Source organism: Lepus europaeus, chromosome 14 (assembly GCF_033115175.1).
Source record: "Lepus europaeus isolate LE1 chromosome 14, mLepTim1.pri, whole genome shotgun sequence".
Taxonomy (NCBI): domain Eukaryota; kingdom Metazoa; phylum Chordata; class Mammalia; order Lagomorpha; family Leporidae; genus Lepus; species Lepus europaeus.
Window position 1 is genome coordinate 62,236,175 of NC_084840.1, and position 20,882 is coordinate 62,257,056.

Sequence of the window (20,882 nt, forward strand, 5' to 3'; positions counted from 1 at the left end):
ACTTCGGGGTTACTACAATCCTTTTAAGCTGCTTTTGATGAATTTCCTTGCTAGCAAAAAGGCTAACTGATGTCATGGTTACGGTGAGAGAGCTGATCCAAAGGTATGATACACAGTGATGTAACATGAAGGTACTACGATGCTTAAGTTCATTTCAACTCCATTAAAACAGAATTCGTCACAACTTGGGTTTATATGCAGGTCAAAACATGCTGCTAGAGAAATAATCTAGTGAAAGACTTACCTTAATTAATCTAAACTGTCTTTTTTTCAACAAAATCAGTCTTAGGGATTTTGAAATTAAACTCACAGTTTAAATACAAATGTCAACATTTGATATTTATTTCCTTCAGTTCCTATCCTCTGTAGCCACAGATGTTACTGTACTTTATATATACACTAACCACAGGTGCCCAGGGACAAAGGACAAGATGGGATTTGGAACAGTAAAGCATAAATACATGTTAAAACATGTAGATGAGATGATGTCAAATCAAAACCCCAACCCAAATAGGGTATAAACTCGAGGAAATAAGGCTAAGTTTCAATTTTTCTACCAGAAGTCAGAAATTGTTTAATTTTTGGATATAATAAAATCTGAAGATCCAAGGGGGTCACAGAAAACACCAATTAACATTAAACATTATTAAAATTTGGGAATACTTGATAAGGATCCTTCCACATATAGCAACCAAGTGAGATGAAAAAAAAAAAACACAACCCACCACCATGAACAAGTACCTGAATAGTTACTAATTTCAAAGAATGATACTAAATAACAAAGTCTATATTTTAAAATATTATTAAAGTTTCCAAAGTGCATATTTAACTGGCTAATAGGCATTTCCATAAAATATATCATTCTAAGATTCTTTTACCAATTAGAATTTACTGAGAGGCGGAATGGACACCTCTCTCAGCCTTCGAGCCAGGCTTCACAATGCACCCAAGGCAAGCAATTACAGGAGGCTGTGTACACCCTGGAGTGGCTTACTGCTCAATCAATAATCCTGACAGAACAGATGGGGGGAAAATTAAACATCTAAACAAACTGTCTGCACACCTATGTTGTGAAAGTAAACTGTGAACTTGGATGAACCAATTTACCGCTAATTCAAAAAAAATTGTTTTTCTGGTAACCTTGTATTTCAGGTAACTGGTACGTGTGTGTTTCATCCATAAACATGCAGTTACATCCTTTATCTCTGGAAGTCTTTTTATATATTCTTAACATCACAGGTACCTGCTAAATAAAATGGCCCAGAACTCTTCTGATTCAGATTTTTAAAACGAATTGTACCTTTAAGAGAAAAGTATGTATTTCAATGAATTCCATGGTTTCTTGACATTTTCTTAATAAACGCATATTTTGTAACTACTTCTCATCTGCTGTTGGAACTCCAGACAGCAGCTGTAAATGCTGCTCACTATGCATGGGAATGCTGGTCCAAGCTTGACGGCCACTTCCTAGGATGCACACACAGTAACTTGCATCCAGCTAACACTGCACTTTCAAAAGCAAACTCTGGCCAGAGCAGAGAAAGCTCTTGCACGAGTAAACTCTTGCACAAACTCTTTACAAGAGCTAAATGGACACAATGATTGTAATTAAATCATAATCACACAGATATTCCTAGAGATTTCTGTACTTCCTTTTTATCATGAAACAAAAGACATTATGGGATTCCAAGAAACTGGGTCACTGTAACCCAAGTACAAACAGTTATAATGAAATACTACATGTATTCACTAGTGCTCCCAGTTAGGGCTGGCTTCATGTATGTTTTCATGATTCAGAGAACTTAAACATTGTGCTTAAACTAGACTGATGCAAAAATACTGAATGCAAATATTCTGACCACGTAACACTGAAAAGAAGTTTAGGTGGAAAACATCTACCACAAGAACTGACAGATCCCTAAGTAAAGCTACTACCTACAAACACTGAGAGGCATTAATTCCATTCCAATTCATATTTAAACATTATCCAATTTTAAGACAAAATGGATAGTTATTAATATTATCTAGAAATAATATAAAATGGCACCACAATAAAGAAGTAATTTGAACATACTCCATTAAATAGTAAGCCAACTCATGTTACTGAGTTTTTAAATATGAATTCTAACTATGAAAGCAGACAACTTCTATCAAACTAATCACTATCCACCTTAATTTCTCCCTAATATTGGTGATGAGACCTTTACAGAACCATCAGGAAGAAGATTTTCAAAAATACCTCGGGTGGGAAGATGCTACATCAAGTATTAAAAACTAAATAAAACTTTGAGGTTTACAGAATCAGCTTTAGAAAGGCTACTAAAAACAATTCTTGGAGAGTGAACCAGCAGATGAAACCTCTCTGTCTCTGCAACTCTGCCTTTCAAATAAATAAAATCTTTAAACAAAACAAATAAACAAAAGAAGTTCCAAAACTGACACACTGCAACTTTGTCCAAGGAATAGCCAAAATTTAATTATACATGCTACTATTTTTATCTACCATGTGCAAACATATTTTATTTCAGCCTTATCATTTTTCTTTCTCCTAAAGACAATGATGGATCCTACAAAATGGCATCTTTTACATTAACTCTTTGTTGGATTTAAAAACAAATAAATGAAATTCATTTAATATTTTTAAATCAAGATAGCTGCTATCTTCCCCATCCACAGTAGTCAGTGCCTTTACTGCTGCTTTTAACAACTTCTTTGGAAGTTATTGTGTAATTCTGACATTAAATCCACATATAATGTAGTTTCTACTTTTGTTATAATCCATCACCAAAACTTGTAGAAATCTTTGTAGCAAATGAGTTATCAAAAAATTCTGATCTATTTCAGATATTTTTGATGTTACATAAGAGATATTAAAAACAGTAGATTTCAACAAATGTATAAAATATAGCAAGTGAATGTCTTCTAAAAATGAGGTTCTGAAAACTAAGAAAAATGTATCAAAACCTGCATTTTTAGACACTAGGAAAAAAATCACTTTACACTTAGATAAAATAAAACTATATACTTCTTTTCCTCAACTGTAACCACAGATAACATATATTTCCCAACAATCAAGTAATTTTTGCAATCTTTTTGTTAGTTCTAACTTGATTATCAAATAATTTTTATTTTTACACTATTACAGAAGTGCAGTTCTCTAGGTTTCCAAAACCACCTTATTCAACCTTCCCCATCTGTCACCATCTGCTTCTTTTTAGCATGTACTTTCTGTGTGATCACATAAGCATGTGAAAAATAACTAACATTCAGATGATTATCTGCGGGTACATTTGAGGACTGGGCATAATAAAAGTGAACTGCCAAAACGTACTTAACACTTTTAATTTTGTTGGGTCTTGCATGTAAGCTACATTTGATTTTCAAACTGTTTTACAGTTGGAAAGTTGATCAGGTACTGCTAACTCAAGAGCAAAGCTGAGACTCTAAATAATTAGCACTGCATAAAAATGGTTTGGATTCAATAGGAGCCAAATCAAATAATAAAATTTAACAGCAAGAGTTTATATGTGACTTCTGATTTCTTTTATAATTTCTAAGTGTGAACATACAGCACAGATTACAAAACCAAAATCCCCTCAAGATAACTTATGGTGCACAGTTTATTACAGGTCAAGTTTATTTCAAGGAAGAACAAAGCCACACTTGCTTAACTACACCTACAGATTCATTTTAAGAGACAGCACAGTAAAAACAGTTTATCTGTCTGTGAGGACCAAACCTGTATTGCTTCTTGAAAACACAAACAAAAGGAACCAACTAAAACAATTCCCAAGTTGGAAGAGTGGCACTGTAAGCCCTATTCTTCACCAAAAGAGGTTAAGAAACAAATCCTTTGTAAAATATACTGCTTTTAGAGAATGGCCCATGTCTCCTGTAAAAGTATCTTTCTTGGTGATTTCTACTATAAGAAGCGAACTGAGTTCATTTAAAACAAGTCAATTTAAAGACTTGCAAAGAAGCTGAAAAGCAGGACATTGAGTAAATCGGCTTTGAACTGATTTCTATGCCTTAAAAACAAAACAAAACAAAACAAAACAAAGCAAAAACAAAAACAAAAAAACCTCTCTATCTAATGTAAGCAACTCTCCAAGAACAAAAGTAGGGGAAGGGATAGTATCGAGTCAGTCATTCACCAGATCTGAGACATAACTACTACGTACAACCACTGTCTAGAAAAGATTAGCATTAATTACAGCATATACAGAAACTTCAAGGCTCAAAAAAAAAGTGAGAGCCACCACCTGACAGCACAGGGAAAGACCAGCCTGGGATCCTGCCAGTCCCTCCCTGATACTGACCATGGACCCGGCACCACAGCATCACTGTGCAGTTCACAAGTGACCTTCCCGGGCCCACCGGATCAAACCTAAACCAATCGCCTTTGTATTCCAGCCCCACTTGCATGCCCATCCGTCTTCCTGCCTCCTTTCACTGCCAGGCCCTCCCAGCAGGCTTACGCACCTTTCCTCACAGCCCACTGTATGAAACTCCAGCAAAGCTGTGGTTTTGTTTGTTTGTCTTTTTTTCACAGTAATAATCATTTCCCATATCTTATCAGCTTAGTATACAGAAAATTACATGAGGACAAAAGTCATTTCTTACCTCCTTCCTGTTCTAGCATCTAACATAATTCCTAACATTTAACAGGTATTCATCAGTATTTCTTTAATGAATGGAATGTTCTTCAGTGAAATGTTTAAATTCTTTTCAAAATAGAATACAGGCACTTCAAGGGACCCTGATTTAAATAAATGCAGTATAAAAACATGAATATTTAAAATATGAGAGTTAAAATTGTATGAAAAGTTAGTTTTGAGATTTGCCATTCGCAAAGAGTAACTACACTGATTACTTTCTCTTATAAAAATAAGGTATTAAGATTTAAATTGTGAATCGACATTTCATGGATGGGCATACAAACTGCTTCTAAAGACCAGATTTTTGTAGTATTTTCATAAAAGGTATACAGAAATGTTTTTCTTCAAAAAGAAACTGACAATTTCTTGTGAATTATAAACTTCCTATTTAGAAACAATTGAACTCTTCTTGCATTACATTCTTCGTTTTGTTCTTCACAAGATGACATTTGCATAGAAAATAGGATCTTTGTTTTGTAGGAGATTATCCGCTTCTGAAATGAGATGTATTTATCTTCTTCAGAAATAATTTCCCCTAATTGTGACACAACTAATTTGGGTGTGCTAAATGTGGGATATCATCATTCATGGCAAATGTATAGTAGGGGTAATTGAACTCCAGAGAAACAAAAGATTTGTTTTTCATGACATTCACACAAACAATCCTATTCCAGAAAATATGATCTTGTATTTGAATAAACAACGAACAGTGTTTCTAAAATTCTACCTAATTCAACCACAAAAATAGAGGATTTTAAACTCTAGTTTTTATAACAGATAAAATGATATTTTTGGCAAGGAAATAATAGTTGGATATTTACTGTCTTAAATATTAGCACTTATTTACAACTCAATGTTTTTGAAATGGAAATTTAATTCCTAGTTGGAAAAAAACCTGTAGTAAGCCAGCATGAGTTATTATCTATATAAGAATGCTAATATTGCGAATTTACCCTACTTTCTAATTAACTTTTCCTGCTAAGCATTTACAAAGCATATTTTTGTTTGTTTTTAAAGATTTACTGATTGACTGAAAAGCAGAGTGAGAGAAGAAAATTTCCATTAACAGGTTCACTCCCCAAAGGGCCACACCCCAAGGCTGGGCGAGGCTGAAACTGGGAGCCTAGACTCCATCTGCATGTGGCAGGTAGATGAGTTACCTTCCAACTCCTCCCAGAAACATTAAGAGGGGGCTGAATCAGAAACAGAGTTGATGGGACTTGAACAGACACTCCAATATGGGTTTCAGGCATCAAAAATGGCAGCTTTCACCTGACATGCATTAATGCTCACCCCCAAAACATCTATTTTCAAAATTACAATTACTGGGGTAGGCATTCAGTGCAGTGGGATAACCACACCCCACTTCAGAGTGCCTAGCTTTGGGTCCTGGCTCTGTTACCGTGCACCCTGGGAGGAAGCAGATGGGTCCCTGCCACCCACAAGGGAGACCCAGATTGATTTCCAGGCTTCTGGTTTCAAGTTGGCCCAGCACTGGCTGTTGTAGGCATTTAGACAGTAAACCAGCAGATCAAAGAGATGGCTCTGTCTCTCTGCCTTTCAAATAAAATGAAGAAAAAAAATTAGGAATTTGATATCTGTAAGTAGCCTTGAAAATGAGACTCTGAGGTCATTGTGTATTAGTTTAAAAAGTGGGCTCTGTGGGGCTGGCACTGTGGTGCAGCGGGTTAAAAGCATAGCCTACAGCACCAACATCCCACATGGGGTCCAGTTCTAGTCTCGGCTGCACCACTTCTGATCAAGCTCCCTGCTAATGTGCCTGAGAAAGCAGCAGAAGATGGCAGAAGTCCTTGGGTCCCTGAACCCACATGGGAAACCTGGACGAAACTCCTGGCTCTGGCCTGGCCCACCCCCGGTCATGGTAGCCACTGCCACCTGGGTAGTGAACCAGCAGATGAAGGATATCTCTCTCTCTCTCTCTTCTTCTCTAACTCTGCCTTTCAAATAAATAAATAAATCTAAACAAAACAAAACAGTGGGCTTTGTGGTCAAACCTAGTATGAGCCTGATTATTCCTGTACCACCTCCTCTTAGCTGCATATAGATATCATTAAAAAAATTATAATCCTGGCCGGCGCCGCGGCTCACTAGGCTAATCCTCCGCCTTGCGGCGCCGGCACACCGGGTTCTAGTCCCGGTCGGGGCACCGATCCTGTCCCGGTTGCCCCTCTTCCAGGCCAGCTCTCTGCTGTGGCCAGGGAGTGCAGTGGAGGATGGCCCAAGTGCTTGGGCCCTGCACCCCATGGGAGACCAGGAGAAGCACCTGGCTCCTGCCATCGGATCAGCGCGGTGCGCCGGCCGCAGCGCGCCTACCGCGGCGGCCATTGGAGGGTGAACCAACGGCAAAAAAGGAAGACCTTTCTCTCTGTCTCTCTCTCTCACTGTCCACTCTGCCTGTCAAAAAGTAAAAAAAAAAAAAAAAAAAAAGTAAGTAAAGACATAATTTAAAAAAAAAAAATTATAATCCTGATACTTTGTTCTCTCATCTTTAAAAAGAAGCCAGGTTTGTCATCTATCACAAAAGGTTATTCCAAATTTTAATGTTTTTTTTTTTTTTTTTTTTTTTTGACAGGCAGAGTAGACAGTGAGAGAGACAGAGAGAAAGGTCTTCTTTTGCCATTGGTTCACCCTCCAATGGCTGCCGCGCTGTGGCCGGCGCACCGCGCTGATCCGATGGCAGGAGCCAGGTGCTTCTCCTGGTCTCCCATGGGGTGCAGGGCCCAAGCACTTGGGCCATCCTCCACTGCACTCCCAGGCCATAGCAGAGAGCTGGCCTGGAAGAGGGGCAACCGGGACAGAATCCGGTGCCCTGACCGGGACTAGAACCCGGTGTGTCGGCGCCACAAGGTGGAGGATTAGCCTAGTGAGCCGCGGCGCCGGCTGGTTATTCCAAATTTTAACAAAATAATAGATGCAATGCACTTATACAGCATGTGGCACACAGTAGATGCTCACCCATCGAAGATTAAGGCTTCCCCATTTGGCTCTAACCACATTAACCTTGGAGTTTCGGGGCAAAACTGAGTTGGTTATTTGCGTAAGGTTTCTCTCTGTTTAGCAAGAGCTTCTTCTGTATCTCAGCAATAGTTATCTCCTAATCATGCAGCTCTGTGGGTAAATATCACTTTTTCTGATCACCATGTCTGTGGAAGATTTTACTTTCCAACGATGGCTGCAGGGCTGTCTCCCAGTTCACATGCTCTCCTACAACGGAGAGGCAGGACCTAGGTCTCCATCTTGTGAATCCTTACAGGGTTATAACTGCTTCAAGGAATCAGCACATGACGCAAATGATGCCCCGTGACTTCTCAAACCAGGCTATCAAAAGAGATGCACACACGATTGTTCTAGCAGCACGATTTATGATAGAAAAAAAAAAAAAGCATGAAACTCAAACATCTGTCTACTACTGAACGAATAAAGAAAGTGTGGTATGTCCATACAATAAGTATTGCCTGGCCATGGGAAAGAATGAAGTAGCTGTATACTTCCAAAACAGGCAGGATCCTTGAAGATGTGCTAAGTGAAAAAAACAAGACAGAGAAAACTCCACATTGCACAAATCTATTTGAATGAAGTATCCAGAATTGGCAAATCTTAGATGTAAGCGTATCAATTGCTGCCTGTGGGGGAAGGGAGAAACCAGGAGCTAATAGTGTGGGGTTTCTTGATGGAATGAAGAAATATTTTGGAATTAGATAGCAATTACGGTGGCACAACTCTGTGAACAGACTAAAAATCACCAAATTGCATACTTTCAAAGAATGAATATGATGGTATGTGAACTGTATTCCAACTCTAAAAAACATACCATGAAAATACACTCCTGAAAAGTTAATAAACTTTTAACTGCTTACCAGATTTAAAAAAAAAAAAAAAAAAAAAGGGGGGGGCGAGGGCAATGCAGCTTCTAAGTCATTCCAAGAATGTCTACTTTTACCAGTCACAGCCAAAGAACTGAAGCTGTCATAATGAGGAGTCCCAGGACAATGGAGGGGCCCCTGCAAGTCCTCCTCTCAATAGCCCTAATAAGGTACCAATGCACAGCCAGCAGCAAGGGCCAACACACAAGGGAAGATGCTTCCAGATGAGCCCAGCCTCCAGCCAGTCACTTCACTGTAATGACTTTCCAATGGAGCTCCGTATACAAGTGGAGCAGAAATAAGCTACCCCTAACCTATTCCTATCTGCATTCCTGATTCAGAAAACTCACAATCATATAAAGTAGCTGTTTTTCACCACTCAGTATTGGAGTTGTTTGTTGTTACATAGCAATAGTAACTGGAGCAGACCAAAATAACCACCATACCACATTCTTGCCTTTTATCTTGCCTTTTGTTTTCCTCCATGCAATGTAAAACATTGGGTTATTTACTCATTTTTACTGTTTTCCTCCACTCAAACTTAAGAGTAGGTTCCTTGGGGCTGGCACTGTGATGTGACAGGTAAGGCCTGCAGTGCCAGCATCCCATGTGGGCATTGGTTCTAGTCCCGGCTGCTCCACTTCCGATCCAGCTCTCTGCTATGGCCTGAGAAAGCAGTGGAAAATTGCCCAAAGTCCCTGAGCCCCTGCACCCACGTGGGAGACCAGGAGGAAGCTCCTAGCTTCAGACTGACTTAGCTCCAGTTGTTGTGGCCATCTGGGGAGTGAACCAGCGGATAGAATACTTCTCACTCTCTCTGCCTCTGCCTCTCTGTAATCTGCCTTTCAAATAAATAAATAAATCTTTTTTTTTAAATAGTAGGATCCTTTTCTGCCTTGTTCCTGTAATCCTATCACCTAGAAAAATATCCAATATTTAGTAGATAGACAATAAATATTTGTTGAATAAACAAATTAATAAATTAGCATGGAACCCTTAGTACAAGGTTGGCGGTTTGAAGCTAGCTTTGACATGAATTCCAAGATGCAGCTAGTTATCTCAATAACTTTCACACTGACACAATTTCTAATAATTAAGTATGACAAACCCACAATATTATGAGCCCAATAATCACTATAATCTGTTTCTAAGGAGGGTCAAAGGTGGCTTAAAAACCTGCACATATTCTTGCTAAAGTCATTCACTCAATTTATTCTAGTAAATCAAAATGGGTGTAATCAAGAAATAAAATTGATATTATCTACCTTAATTAGCACCTTTGTGCTTATAAAAGTTTTAATATTTAATTTCTATATTCTTGACCCTATAACAACATATTAAATAAGTGAGCATAAAATAAGTTTAATTCATGATGAAATACAAGTAAAAGTAGTAGGTACTACAATTTTTTTATAATGCTTAAATAGCTCTCTTTCCAAAATGTAATGTATATTTGATTTTTGCTATGAATGGAACTGAAGCCTACCTCTGGTGCCAGATATTCTGGTGTGCCACAAAATGTCTTCATGGTGGCTGCATCTGTGATCCCTTCTTTGCAAAGTCCAAAATCTGTAATTTTTATGTGGCCATCTTTATCCAGCATCAAATTCTCCAACTGTATATTAAAAGAAAAATGATACAGTTATTCAATATTCTTCAACAGTAGGAAAATTTTGTTTTCAGAAATTATCGACTCCTCAATAGGGTATTTTGGAAAGAGAACAAAGTTATAGTTAATAGAAGTTTCAGTACTTACAAACCCCATAGCTTCAGTTATAAAAAGAAACATGTTTTATCAAACATTTCATGATGATAAGATTATTGACTTTCCAAAGAGTACTACAGCTTTAAGAGCCATCTTGTGTAAGTTCTTAGAACTAAAGCCTAAGTGAGTTTTTAAATCAAATATCAATCTTCTTTTTAAAAATAAAATGTGATTTAAATAATCCCAAAAGGTGAGCATCTTCTTCTAGATATATGGATATACAGATGGTTTACAATAATTCTCTTGGAGATCTACTGCTATTATAAAATATAGACTTACAGAAATGTTTTTTGGTTTTTTAGTTGTAAATCAAACATAAATCTTATTTTTGTAAGGTAAGGCAATATCCTCTTTTGCAGTTCTTTGTAATAAAGAAATACCAACCCTTTTAACATAAATTGAAAAAGAATATCAAAGTCATTGCAAACCACCAACAAAGATCTTAAAGATTTAAACCAAATAGTAAAATCATCTGCCTTGAATGAAAATTACAAGTGCCAAGTGAGCCAGAGTTTGTGCGAAGCCAACACAATGAAAAACAACAACAATCTAAATCACCAGTTCTCCCCACCCCCATATGAGCTATCGCTGGCATCAAGTGAAGCTACGTTATGAGTTCTGAGTTGTGATTGCAAAGCCATTTAGTCAAAGCCCTTAACTGCTTAGTCAAGCAGATTCAGCCTAAAGACCGCCCATGTCTCACAGAAGAAATACACAAACTGAAAACATGTATTAACAGCATTAATGATAAGTAATTTTTATTAAAGTAGCACTTATTCTACTCCTGAATGTGATGACATTTGAAGGTGCTTACCTGAATTCTGTGTGGTCAGTATGCCAATCATAGAAAATGTAATCACATCAAACTCTGCCATATTATCAAATGTCTGCTAAATCAGACACCAAATACAGTTCAGCAAGATGCACTACTGATGCTGAGATCAGAACAGACCTAAGTCCCTTTGGACAGCACTTCCACGTGCTTTTCAACTGAACTAAATGTTAACACATGTTTCAGGTGCAGCCTCTTTCATAGGGGTGAAGTCTTTCTTTGTACAAAGCTGAATAAACCATAAATACATTGTTGAACCTTTTAAAAGTAAAAAGGTTATTTTATCTTAATTCATATATCTTGTAACTTCCCTATGACTCTCTACAAACTAGAACCCAGAAATCAAACCCAATTTATACAAATGACAGTAAGTCTTAAATAAGAAATCCAAATACCCAAGCCAGAGTCTCTCTGTGACTTTTTTCTTCTATTCTGTTTCTCTCTGCCACACTCTGTTTCACCCTCACACCTCTGCTTCCTTCCTCCCCTATCTGGCTATAATGAGAAAGAGATGTATAGACTACAGCTTCTATTGTATAACTGAACAAAAATATATATGCTGGGGCTGGCGTTGTGGCTCAGTGGGTTAAAGCCCTGGCCTCAAGTGCCAGCATCCCATATGGGCACTGGTTCTACTCCCGGCTGCTCCTCTTCCAATCCAGCTCTCTGCTATGGCCTGGGATAGCAGTGGAAGATGGCCCAAGTCCTTGGGCCCCTGCTCCCACATGGGAGACCCAGAAAAAGCTCCTGGCTCCTGGCTCCTGGCTTCGGATCAGTGCAGCTATAGCTGTTGTGCCCATTTGGGGAGTGAACCAACGGATGGAAGACCTCTCTATCTAGCTCTACCTCTCTCTGTAACTCTCTTTCAAATAAATAAAAATAAATCTTTAAAAAATACATATGCTCTGGTCTTAATTTATGAGCTTATTATTTTAACACATTAACATCATATTTTGAAATGCTGCAAAATATTTTTAAATGCTCGTTTTTTATTAATACATTTAAAACTCTGATAAAAATTTCAAATGCATAACAATATAACAAAATGTGAATGTAGTTTGTACTCCATTCCATTCCCACTCTCATCTAGTTTAGTATTATTCCAGTGCTCTCCGTATACTTTATAAGCACGAGAAAGTACTCAGGCACACAGGAAAGTATGTAGTATTTTTACATTATGACAAAGATGTTTTCAAATGGCCATATAAAGAAGAATCCTTTACAATAAATAATTCCTTGCCCTTAAACTCCATTCTGAGCCTCACATCAAGGGTTAAGGGATCAGGAATACATTGAGATGCGAGGATACTATTGGCGAAGGAATAAATTGGAGATGACAGTCTGCCCAGAACACAGAGGTTTCCAAGACACAGAACTTGTGTGGAGCTGGGCAGTCCTGGACAAACCAAGACATCTGGTCACCCTGCTTGCTTTTAAAGTTACCTTTGCAAAATGTTACAGTAATACAGTAAGGAATAAAGTAAGTCTAAAGAGTGTGAGAGATGAGAAACACATTGAATGGGAGCCAAGAGACAGCAAAATGGGTTAAGATAAGGGGTCAAATCAGAGGGTGTATAATTAAATTCAAGATTTTCACTTACACTGCAAACCCTGGACATATTCATTTTTATGTGCCTCAGTTTCATAAGGGGGCTGGTGCTATGGCATACTAGGTTAAGCTTCCGCCTGTAAGGCTGGCATCCCATAAGAGCACTGGTTTGCATCTCAGCTGCTCCACTTCTGATCCAGCTCCTTGCTGATAGCCTGGGAGAGCAGAAGATGTCCCAAGTGCTGGAGCTCCTGCACCCACATAGGAGATCCAGAAGCAGCTCCCTGCTCCTGGCTCTGGATTGGCCTACCTCTGGCCTTTGTGGCCATTTGGAGAGTGAATAAGAAGATGGAAGACCTCTCTGTCTCGCACTCTCAAATATATAAATCTTAAAAAAAAAAGTATCAGTAACAGTCCAGTGTGATAGTTTTGAGGATTAAATGAGACACTGAATGTACAACTTAGACTGTAATAGCTCCATAAGTGACCAGATCATGTTTAAAAACTCATAGAAATTTTAATGGCTGATTTTTAAGTCATCAAAATGGTGTGGACATTCCCTCAGACTTGACCCTAAGGGTAAAGCTAAAAAACTTGCCATGGGACTCCAAATCCCATTAAGCTGGCAGGTAACAATGCCATCTTACTAGTTAAAGTGATCGGTTTAAGTTCATAACTGATCATAAGTGTCAAAGGGATCACATATATACGACCAAGTATCTGCTAATAAAAATAGATGGAATTAAAAAGGAGGGAACAGTCCAACATGGGAAACAGGCCACACAGCAGACTCATAGAATGACAAATGCCCTAAACACTCTGGCCTCAGAATCAGCCCTTAAGGCATTCAGATCTGGCTAAAAAGCCCATGAGAACACTTCAGGCATGGAAAACCAAGACACTGTGGCAAAAAAAAAAAAAAAAAAAAAAAAAAAAAAAAAAACCAAACAAAACCACACACACACAAAAAAACCAAAACCACAACTAAATGAAAGATCTCTGTGAGTGAGATCACAGTGGAAAAAACGGGCCATCAAAGAAGGGGGTACCTTTCTCTGAAAGGAGGAGAGAACTTCCACTTTAATTATACTCCCCAGGTAGGATCTCTGTCCTTAATGTGTTGTAGTATGTGAATTAACAGTAAAACTAGTCTTCAAACAGTACTTTATAATGTGTGTGTCTGTGTGGGTGCAAACTGCTGAAATCTTTACTTAGTATAGACTTTATCTTATGTATATAATTAAAAATGAATCTCAATGAAGAATGAGATGGGAGAGAGAGTAGCAGGTGGGATGGTTCGGGGGTGGGAGGGCGGGTATGGGGGGAAGAACTGCTGTAATCTAAAAGTTGTACTTATGAAATTTATATTTATTAAATAAAAGCTTTCTATAAAAAAATCTTTAAAATATAAAAAAAAATAGTGTGGATTCCTCTAGTCACCACTTCATTTTAAAGCAAACAGGAAAGTTCAGGAACCTCATAAAATACTTTAGTTAGCTCAATGACTTCATTAAACATTTTTAGTATGTAATGCTTTCTCTCTTTTGAATAAGGCAAAAGAAATACTTCATGATGCTCAATCAGTTATTTAACAATAGTGTTCATATTCTTTCATCATTTTTCCTTTCTTACCATCCTAAAATGACATTTTGCTGAGCAGGAATGACAAAAATAACTTATCCACCAAAAATATGAAGATTTGCTACCTTTAAAAATGATGCCCCAAAATCTAACCTTGTGTAAAGATAAATCAACATTAAATGTCTGATATCATTACAAAATGATAATTTTGCAAATGATGCATCAGCAAAGTTTCCAATAATACTGAAACTGAGGCCTATCAATCCTCAGATGCAGATATGAGATGCTGGATCCTGTTCTGAGGTTCCATGGCACTTCCTCTAGTACATTTAGGAGGGTGTTCTTAACAATACACGAACTATTACCAGAGTGAGTTACAAACCTGCAGAAAGCACAAAATCACCTAAAAGTCTTTTCAAAGTCAATCAATGGCTGAGACATCAAAAATATCAGGAAGGGCCAGCACTGTGGTGTAGAGGATAAAGCTGCCTCCTGCAGTGCCGGCATCCCATATGGACACTGGTTTGAATCCCAGCTGCTCCACTTCTGATCCAGCTCTCTGCTATGGCCTGGGAAAGCAGCAGAAGATGGCCCAAGTCCTTGGGCCCCTGCACCTGCGTGGGATACCCAGAAGAAGCTGCTGGCTTCAGATCGGTCCATGTCCAGCTGTTGCAGCCATTTGGGGAGTGAATGAGCAGATGGAAGACCTTTCTCTCTCTCTCTCTGCCTCTACATAACTCTGCCTTTCAAACAAATAAATAAATAAAAATCTTTTTAAAAAACCATCAGGAAATTACTTCCTTAGCACATTTTATATTAATGTAATATGGATATTTTGTCATGCATTTTTAAGCACCCTTCTACTCTGTAAGGAAAAAGATATTTACAAATGATCATTTTTGGTTCTTTCTCCTAAATCATTTTCTTTCTTCCCTTCATTTGCCACAAAATGCAAAATGAGTATTGTTACAACTTCAGATACATCTGCTCTAGCTCCACAGTCAGTTTTAGTCTCTAAGATTCAAGGTGGGAGAACATGCTTATTTGTAATGTCCACTGATAAAAGCAGTGATGGCGTCATACAGGAGGTTATAAGAATATAGACTATACATCAAAATCTGGGTAATGCTTACTATTTGTGTAAGTTAAAGGCTTGTTATTTAAAACTCCATGCTTTTAAGAGAGACAAAATATAGCAGACATCATAATAGAATTTCCACAAAACACTGGTAACATTTCTTTTGTCCAGTTAAAGTGGACAGGCGTTATATGACAGAGGATAATTCAGTGTGTCTAAGAAGAAACAGGAGGTTTTTACATCATTTTTCCTCTATACTTCTGGATAAAAAAAATGGGAACAAGACAATACTATGGGGGCTGGTGCTATGGCCCAGTAGATTACTCCTCTGCCTGCAGCACCGGCATACCATTATGGGCGCCAGTTCTAGTCCCAATGCTCCACTTCCGATTCAGCTCTCACTATGCCCTGGGAAAACAGTAAAAGATGGCCCAAGTGCTTGGGGCCCTGTGCACCCGCGTGGGAGAGTCGGAAGAAGCTCCTGGTTCCTGACTTGGGCATAGCTCCAGCCACTACGGCCATCTCGGGAGTGAATCAGAGGATGGAAGACACCTCTCTCTCTCTCTCTCTCTCTCTCTCTGTAATTCTGATTTTCAAATAAATAAATAAATAAATATTAAAAAAGAATAAAATTAAACTCTAAAATTCCTACCTATCTCTAATCACTGTTTTCCAACATTTTACACTTTGCAGTACAAAAATGAAACTTTCAGGGCACACCTGGATCAGCAGTCTCCTCAGGGCCTCAGGGCCACAGAGAGCAGCCTGGAGGTGCCTCTGACCACTTTCCCAGGCAGAGGGAAGCCCTGGCTTGGGCACACTTCTCACCCACCAGCAGAACATGGGCTATAAGGCTCCAACTGCAACAGGCTAATGATCACACAGTTTAAAACAACTGTATATATAATCCTAGATATAGTATTAAACTTACATATAAAACACACACACACTATTGTTTAATTTAAATGACTGACACTGCAATTAAAGTGATAAAGACAATCACTCCTATGGGCTCTGATGATTACTGTGGCAATATCATTGAGCACCGTCGGTCTGTCACTGTTACACCCAGAGTTGAGCACAGGTCCATCAAACACAGTTTTAGACACTGAGTCTGCCTCAGGCCATGAATGTTGTAAAAAGTTCCCACTCTGCACACTGCAGATTTAAGTTTACACACATTCAAGAGCCAAAATGTTACAAGCTGAGCTATGGGAATCGAATAACCATAGGATTAAGAGAATATGCTGGAATACTGAAGGGAAAATTTCTCTTTCAACCCTCCTAATCTGGAAGAGCACTCATAATACCTAAAAGTGGAGACCCCAGCTGGGTTGTCATACTACTTAAGAATTTGCTCCGGGGGCTGGCACTGTGGTGTAGATGGTCATGCCACCACCATTTGTGGCTGGGGCATCCCATTACTGAAGTGGCAGTTCCCACCTACTCCACTTCTGAACCAGTTTTCTGCTAATGCACCTAGGAATGCAGGGAGATATGGCCCAAGTCCTTGGTCCCAGGCTTTTGCCTGGCCCAGCCCTGGTTGTCCCAGCCATCTGCAAAGTGAACCAGTGGATGGAAGATTCTCTCTCTCTCTCTCTCTCTCTCTCTCTCTCTCTTTCTCTCTCTCTCTCTCAATTGAACTCAAACTCTACCTTTCAAATAAAAAAATCTTTTTACAAAATGAGATAAAATCGCTGTAATAAAGGGAATGCAGAGGGCCAGGCCGGGCAGAAGCAGAAGCGGGGTAATGTCTGGAGGAACAGCAGGCAAGGCCAACATGTGTTTGCATTAAGTCTGTGTTTACTTGAGAGGAACATGGAAGAGCTGATGAAGGTTGGGAGGACTGTAGTCGGACTCTGAAGCCACTCTTTGTGCCACCACTAGGACTTAAAATTGTCTCCATCTACATAGATGGGAGCTTCTCAAGCTTTCAGTGTGCATGGTTAAATATTCTGTGATTACCTAGAAAACAAGACTGGATGTTCCACAAACAGAACCTAGAGCCAATTTATATATTGCTTCCCCCCTCCTTCTTCTACTCATAAACTTTTGGAAAAATTACTGCCTAATGTTTTCAAGGATCTATCACATTTACCTTTACAACTGTCCCTGTTCAGTCTCTTATGTCCTTGGAAGGGCATACGCATGGGAAAGAAAGGTGGTCCTTGCCAGGAAGAATTGAGCGGAGAGTGGTTAACATGTCATCTGGGAGAAGTCTCTGAAGAGATTTCTTTGAATTTTTACACACTATCATGAAGAAACCCTAGCTTTTCTTAAGTAATAAAAAAAAAATGGGTCCTTAATAAAACAAAATGTTGTATCATAATACATATTGATATTACTTTCTAAAGTAAATTTAAAAAGTTTCAGCAATTTATCTATTGCTATGTATGTAATTTATGAGGTAACAGAAACTAATAAAGTATCCTAGCTTGCAAGGCTTTGCTTGTACTATTCAGCAGGGTAGTGACAAACAGGTAAGGAGTTACGTGAGAAGTGTAGCTGCCACAGGCTTCTCCAACAGATTTGCATTTGAATACAATCACAGGTATCAATACTGAGGCCAAAGAAAAATGTGAGATCAATGAAACGGATGTGAAATCAGTTTTTGATGACGTTGTTTTAAATACGTCTGGCATACATATATCTCGGATATTGATTCTTTTATCTTAGGGAGCTTCATTTGAATTTTAGGGTTACAAGCTCTCCCAGAATTAATCCAAATACATCCCTCCATCTGACTTCATTTCAACTCTGGAAGCAAAGAAAGATGTAGTGAAGACAACATGAGACCAGGAGCTACGATTCACAGGTTCTAATAATCATGACTGGGCCGCCTATTTCATCCACTACTCTCAGTAAGACACTTAGCAAGCTTCTAGGCTGGAAGGATGTCACCTATAAAATGTGAACCAGCTCTAACTTTCAATGATCCCACCTAAAAGGTCTTGTTCTGTTATGTATAATCCTGTGAGCTATGGATACAAATAATAATTGGAATTGTATTGGACTATGTGGTTTCTTATGTTGTTCATATTTTACTGATATATATTCCTATAGCTTCTGCCTTACGCTATGTATTTTTTGACCTTTAAAAGTTAATCTGTGTTCATAAAATATAAACTTAGGGAGCAAGATAATCTAACTAACGAATAAAGTTAGTGGTCTGTGCATATACGCTAACTATATGACTAGTATTCATATATAAAGTAGGTACTTTACATTGTAGTTTAATAAATTTAATTCCATCATCAAAAAGAATGTGGCAAAGAAATTGTTATGTAATGAATGCCAACATAACAACATGCTATTCCATTCGATGAGAAATGGTTAATGAAGAATACAGATCAATTAACAGAGAATAATGATCAAGACTATCCTATTTATATCACTCCATAATAAATGTATGCAATCAAATAAACATTCTTTTCTTTAGGATTCTTTAAGATACTAATTCTATATTGTGCCTTTTAACATTTTGGACACACTGCTCATTACATCAAAAATTAATCTCATTTCCAGGGTAGGCGCTGTGGCTCAGCAGGTTAAAGCCCTGGCCTGAAGCACTGGCATCCCATATGGGCACGGGTTCGAGACCTGGCTGCTCCACTTCCGATCCAGCTCTCTGCTATGGCCTGGGATAACAGTAGAAGATGGCCCAAGTCCTTGGGCCCCTGCACCCACGTGGGACACCTGGAAGAAGCTCCTGGCTCCTGGCTTCAGATCGGCACAGCTTTGGCCATTGCAGCCAATTGGGGAGTGAACCATCAGATGGAAAACCTCTCCTCCGCCCCCCCCCCCCCCCCGTATAACTCTGACTTTCAAATAAATAAATAAATCTTAAAAAAAAAAAAAACAACTCATTTCCTCAAATCCAGACCCCTTCTATCCCTCCCTTTCTTCTTCCCTACAAATAGGATTCATAAGACAGGGAATGAGTGGACTCAGGAAGAGAAAAGCTCATAACTTTAACTATACTTGGAAACAGTATTTTGTCATACCATAATAGCTGATTTCTTTCTAAAAATCTATATTTAAGACAAATAAACATTGTAGGATTATTTTTCCATATAGACATCAGATACAGGAATGTGGGATTCTACCATTTCCTAATTATAAAAAAGTTTCAAGCTAAATATATTCACACATGGTCTTGAGACTGCTGGCCACCCCCAATCTAGATGTGTTATAGTTTTATGTTCATTTTTTCCCTGAAATATAGTATCATATAGCTTCTTTAGAATTTTAATAAATAGTAACATATTTGCCATACATACTACCTATCGCTGCCATTACGTTAAAAAACATTTGTGGGTCAGCGCTGTGGCGTAGCAGGTAAAGCTACGGCCTGCAGTGCCAGCATCCCATATAGGCACCGGCTCGAGTCCTGGCTAATCACTTCTGATCCAGCTCTCTGCTACAGCCTGGGAAAGCAGTAGAAGACGGCTCAAATCCTTGGGCCACTGCTTCCGTGTGGGAGACCCAGAGGAAGCTCCTGGCTCCCGGCTTTGGATCGGCACAGCTCCGGCCATTGCGACCATTTAAGAAGTGAACCAGCAGATGGAAGACCTCTCTCTCTCTCTCTGCAACTCTTTCAAATAAATAAGTAAATAAATCTTTTTTTTTTTAAAGTCACATTTGTATAAGAGTTAGCCCCTGGGAATAAAAGTACATGACAGGAACACCCTGAAATAATCTAGACAACTGGTTAAGTAATTAGATAACTTAAGAATCACAGGTGTGGGGCCAGTGCTGTGGCACAGCGGTTTAAAGCCCTGGCCTAAAGCGCCGTCATCCCATATGGGTGCCGGTTCTGGTTCCGGCTGCTCCTCTTCCAATCCAGCTCTGTACTATGGCCTGGGAAGGCAGTAGAAGATGGCCCAAGTCCTTGGACCCCTGCACCCGCGTGGGAGACCCGGAAGAAGCTCCTGGCTTCGGATCGGCGCAGCTCCAGCCGTTGCGGCCATCTGGGGAGTGAACCAGCAGATGGAAGACCTCTTTCTCTGCCTCTCCTCTCTCTGTGTAACTCTGACTTTCAAATAAATAAATGAATCTTTATAAAGATAGGGAGAGAGAGAGAAAGAGATACAGACAAATATACAGATACATCTTCCATTTATTTATTTATTTGAAAGTCAGAGTTACACAGAGAGAGGAGAGGCAGAGAAAGAGGTCTTCCATCCACTGGTTCACTCCCCAGATGGCCGCAACAGCCGGAGCTGCGCCGATCCGAAGCCAGGAGCCAGAAGCTTCTGGGTCTCCCACGCGGGTGCAGGCCCAAGAACTTGGGCCATCTTCTACTGCCTTCCCAGGCCATAGTACAGAGCTGGGTTGGAAGAGCAGCAGCCGGGACTAGAACCGGTGCCCATATGGGATGCCAGCGCTTCAGGCCAGGGTGTTAACCCCGCTGCACCACAGCACCGCCTCAATAAATAAATCTTTTTTTTTTTTTTTTAAAAAAAAAAAAAGAATCACAGGTGTTCAAGAAGAAGTTCTGCAAGATAGGGAGCGAGAGAGAAAGAGATACAGACA

At 39.1% G+C, this 20,882-nt stretch overlaps 1 protein-coding gene across 1 annotated transcript in view; it reads right to left on the reverse strand.

Annotated features, from left to right (window-relative positions):
• Window positions 1-20,882, reverse strand: part of AKT3 (AKT serine/threonine kinase 3) — a 309,299-nt gene that overhangs the window by 33,826 nt on the left and 254,591 nt on the right. The window contains exon 10 of the mRNA XM_062210714.1: window positions 10,029-10,157. Coding sequence (XP_062066698.1) covers window positions 10,029-10,157 — 129 coding nt within the window. The remainder of the gene's footprint in view (window positions 1-10,028; window positions 10,158-20,882) is intronic.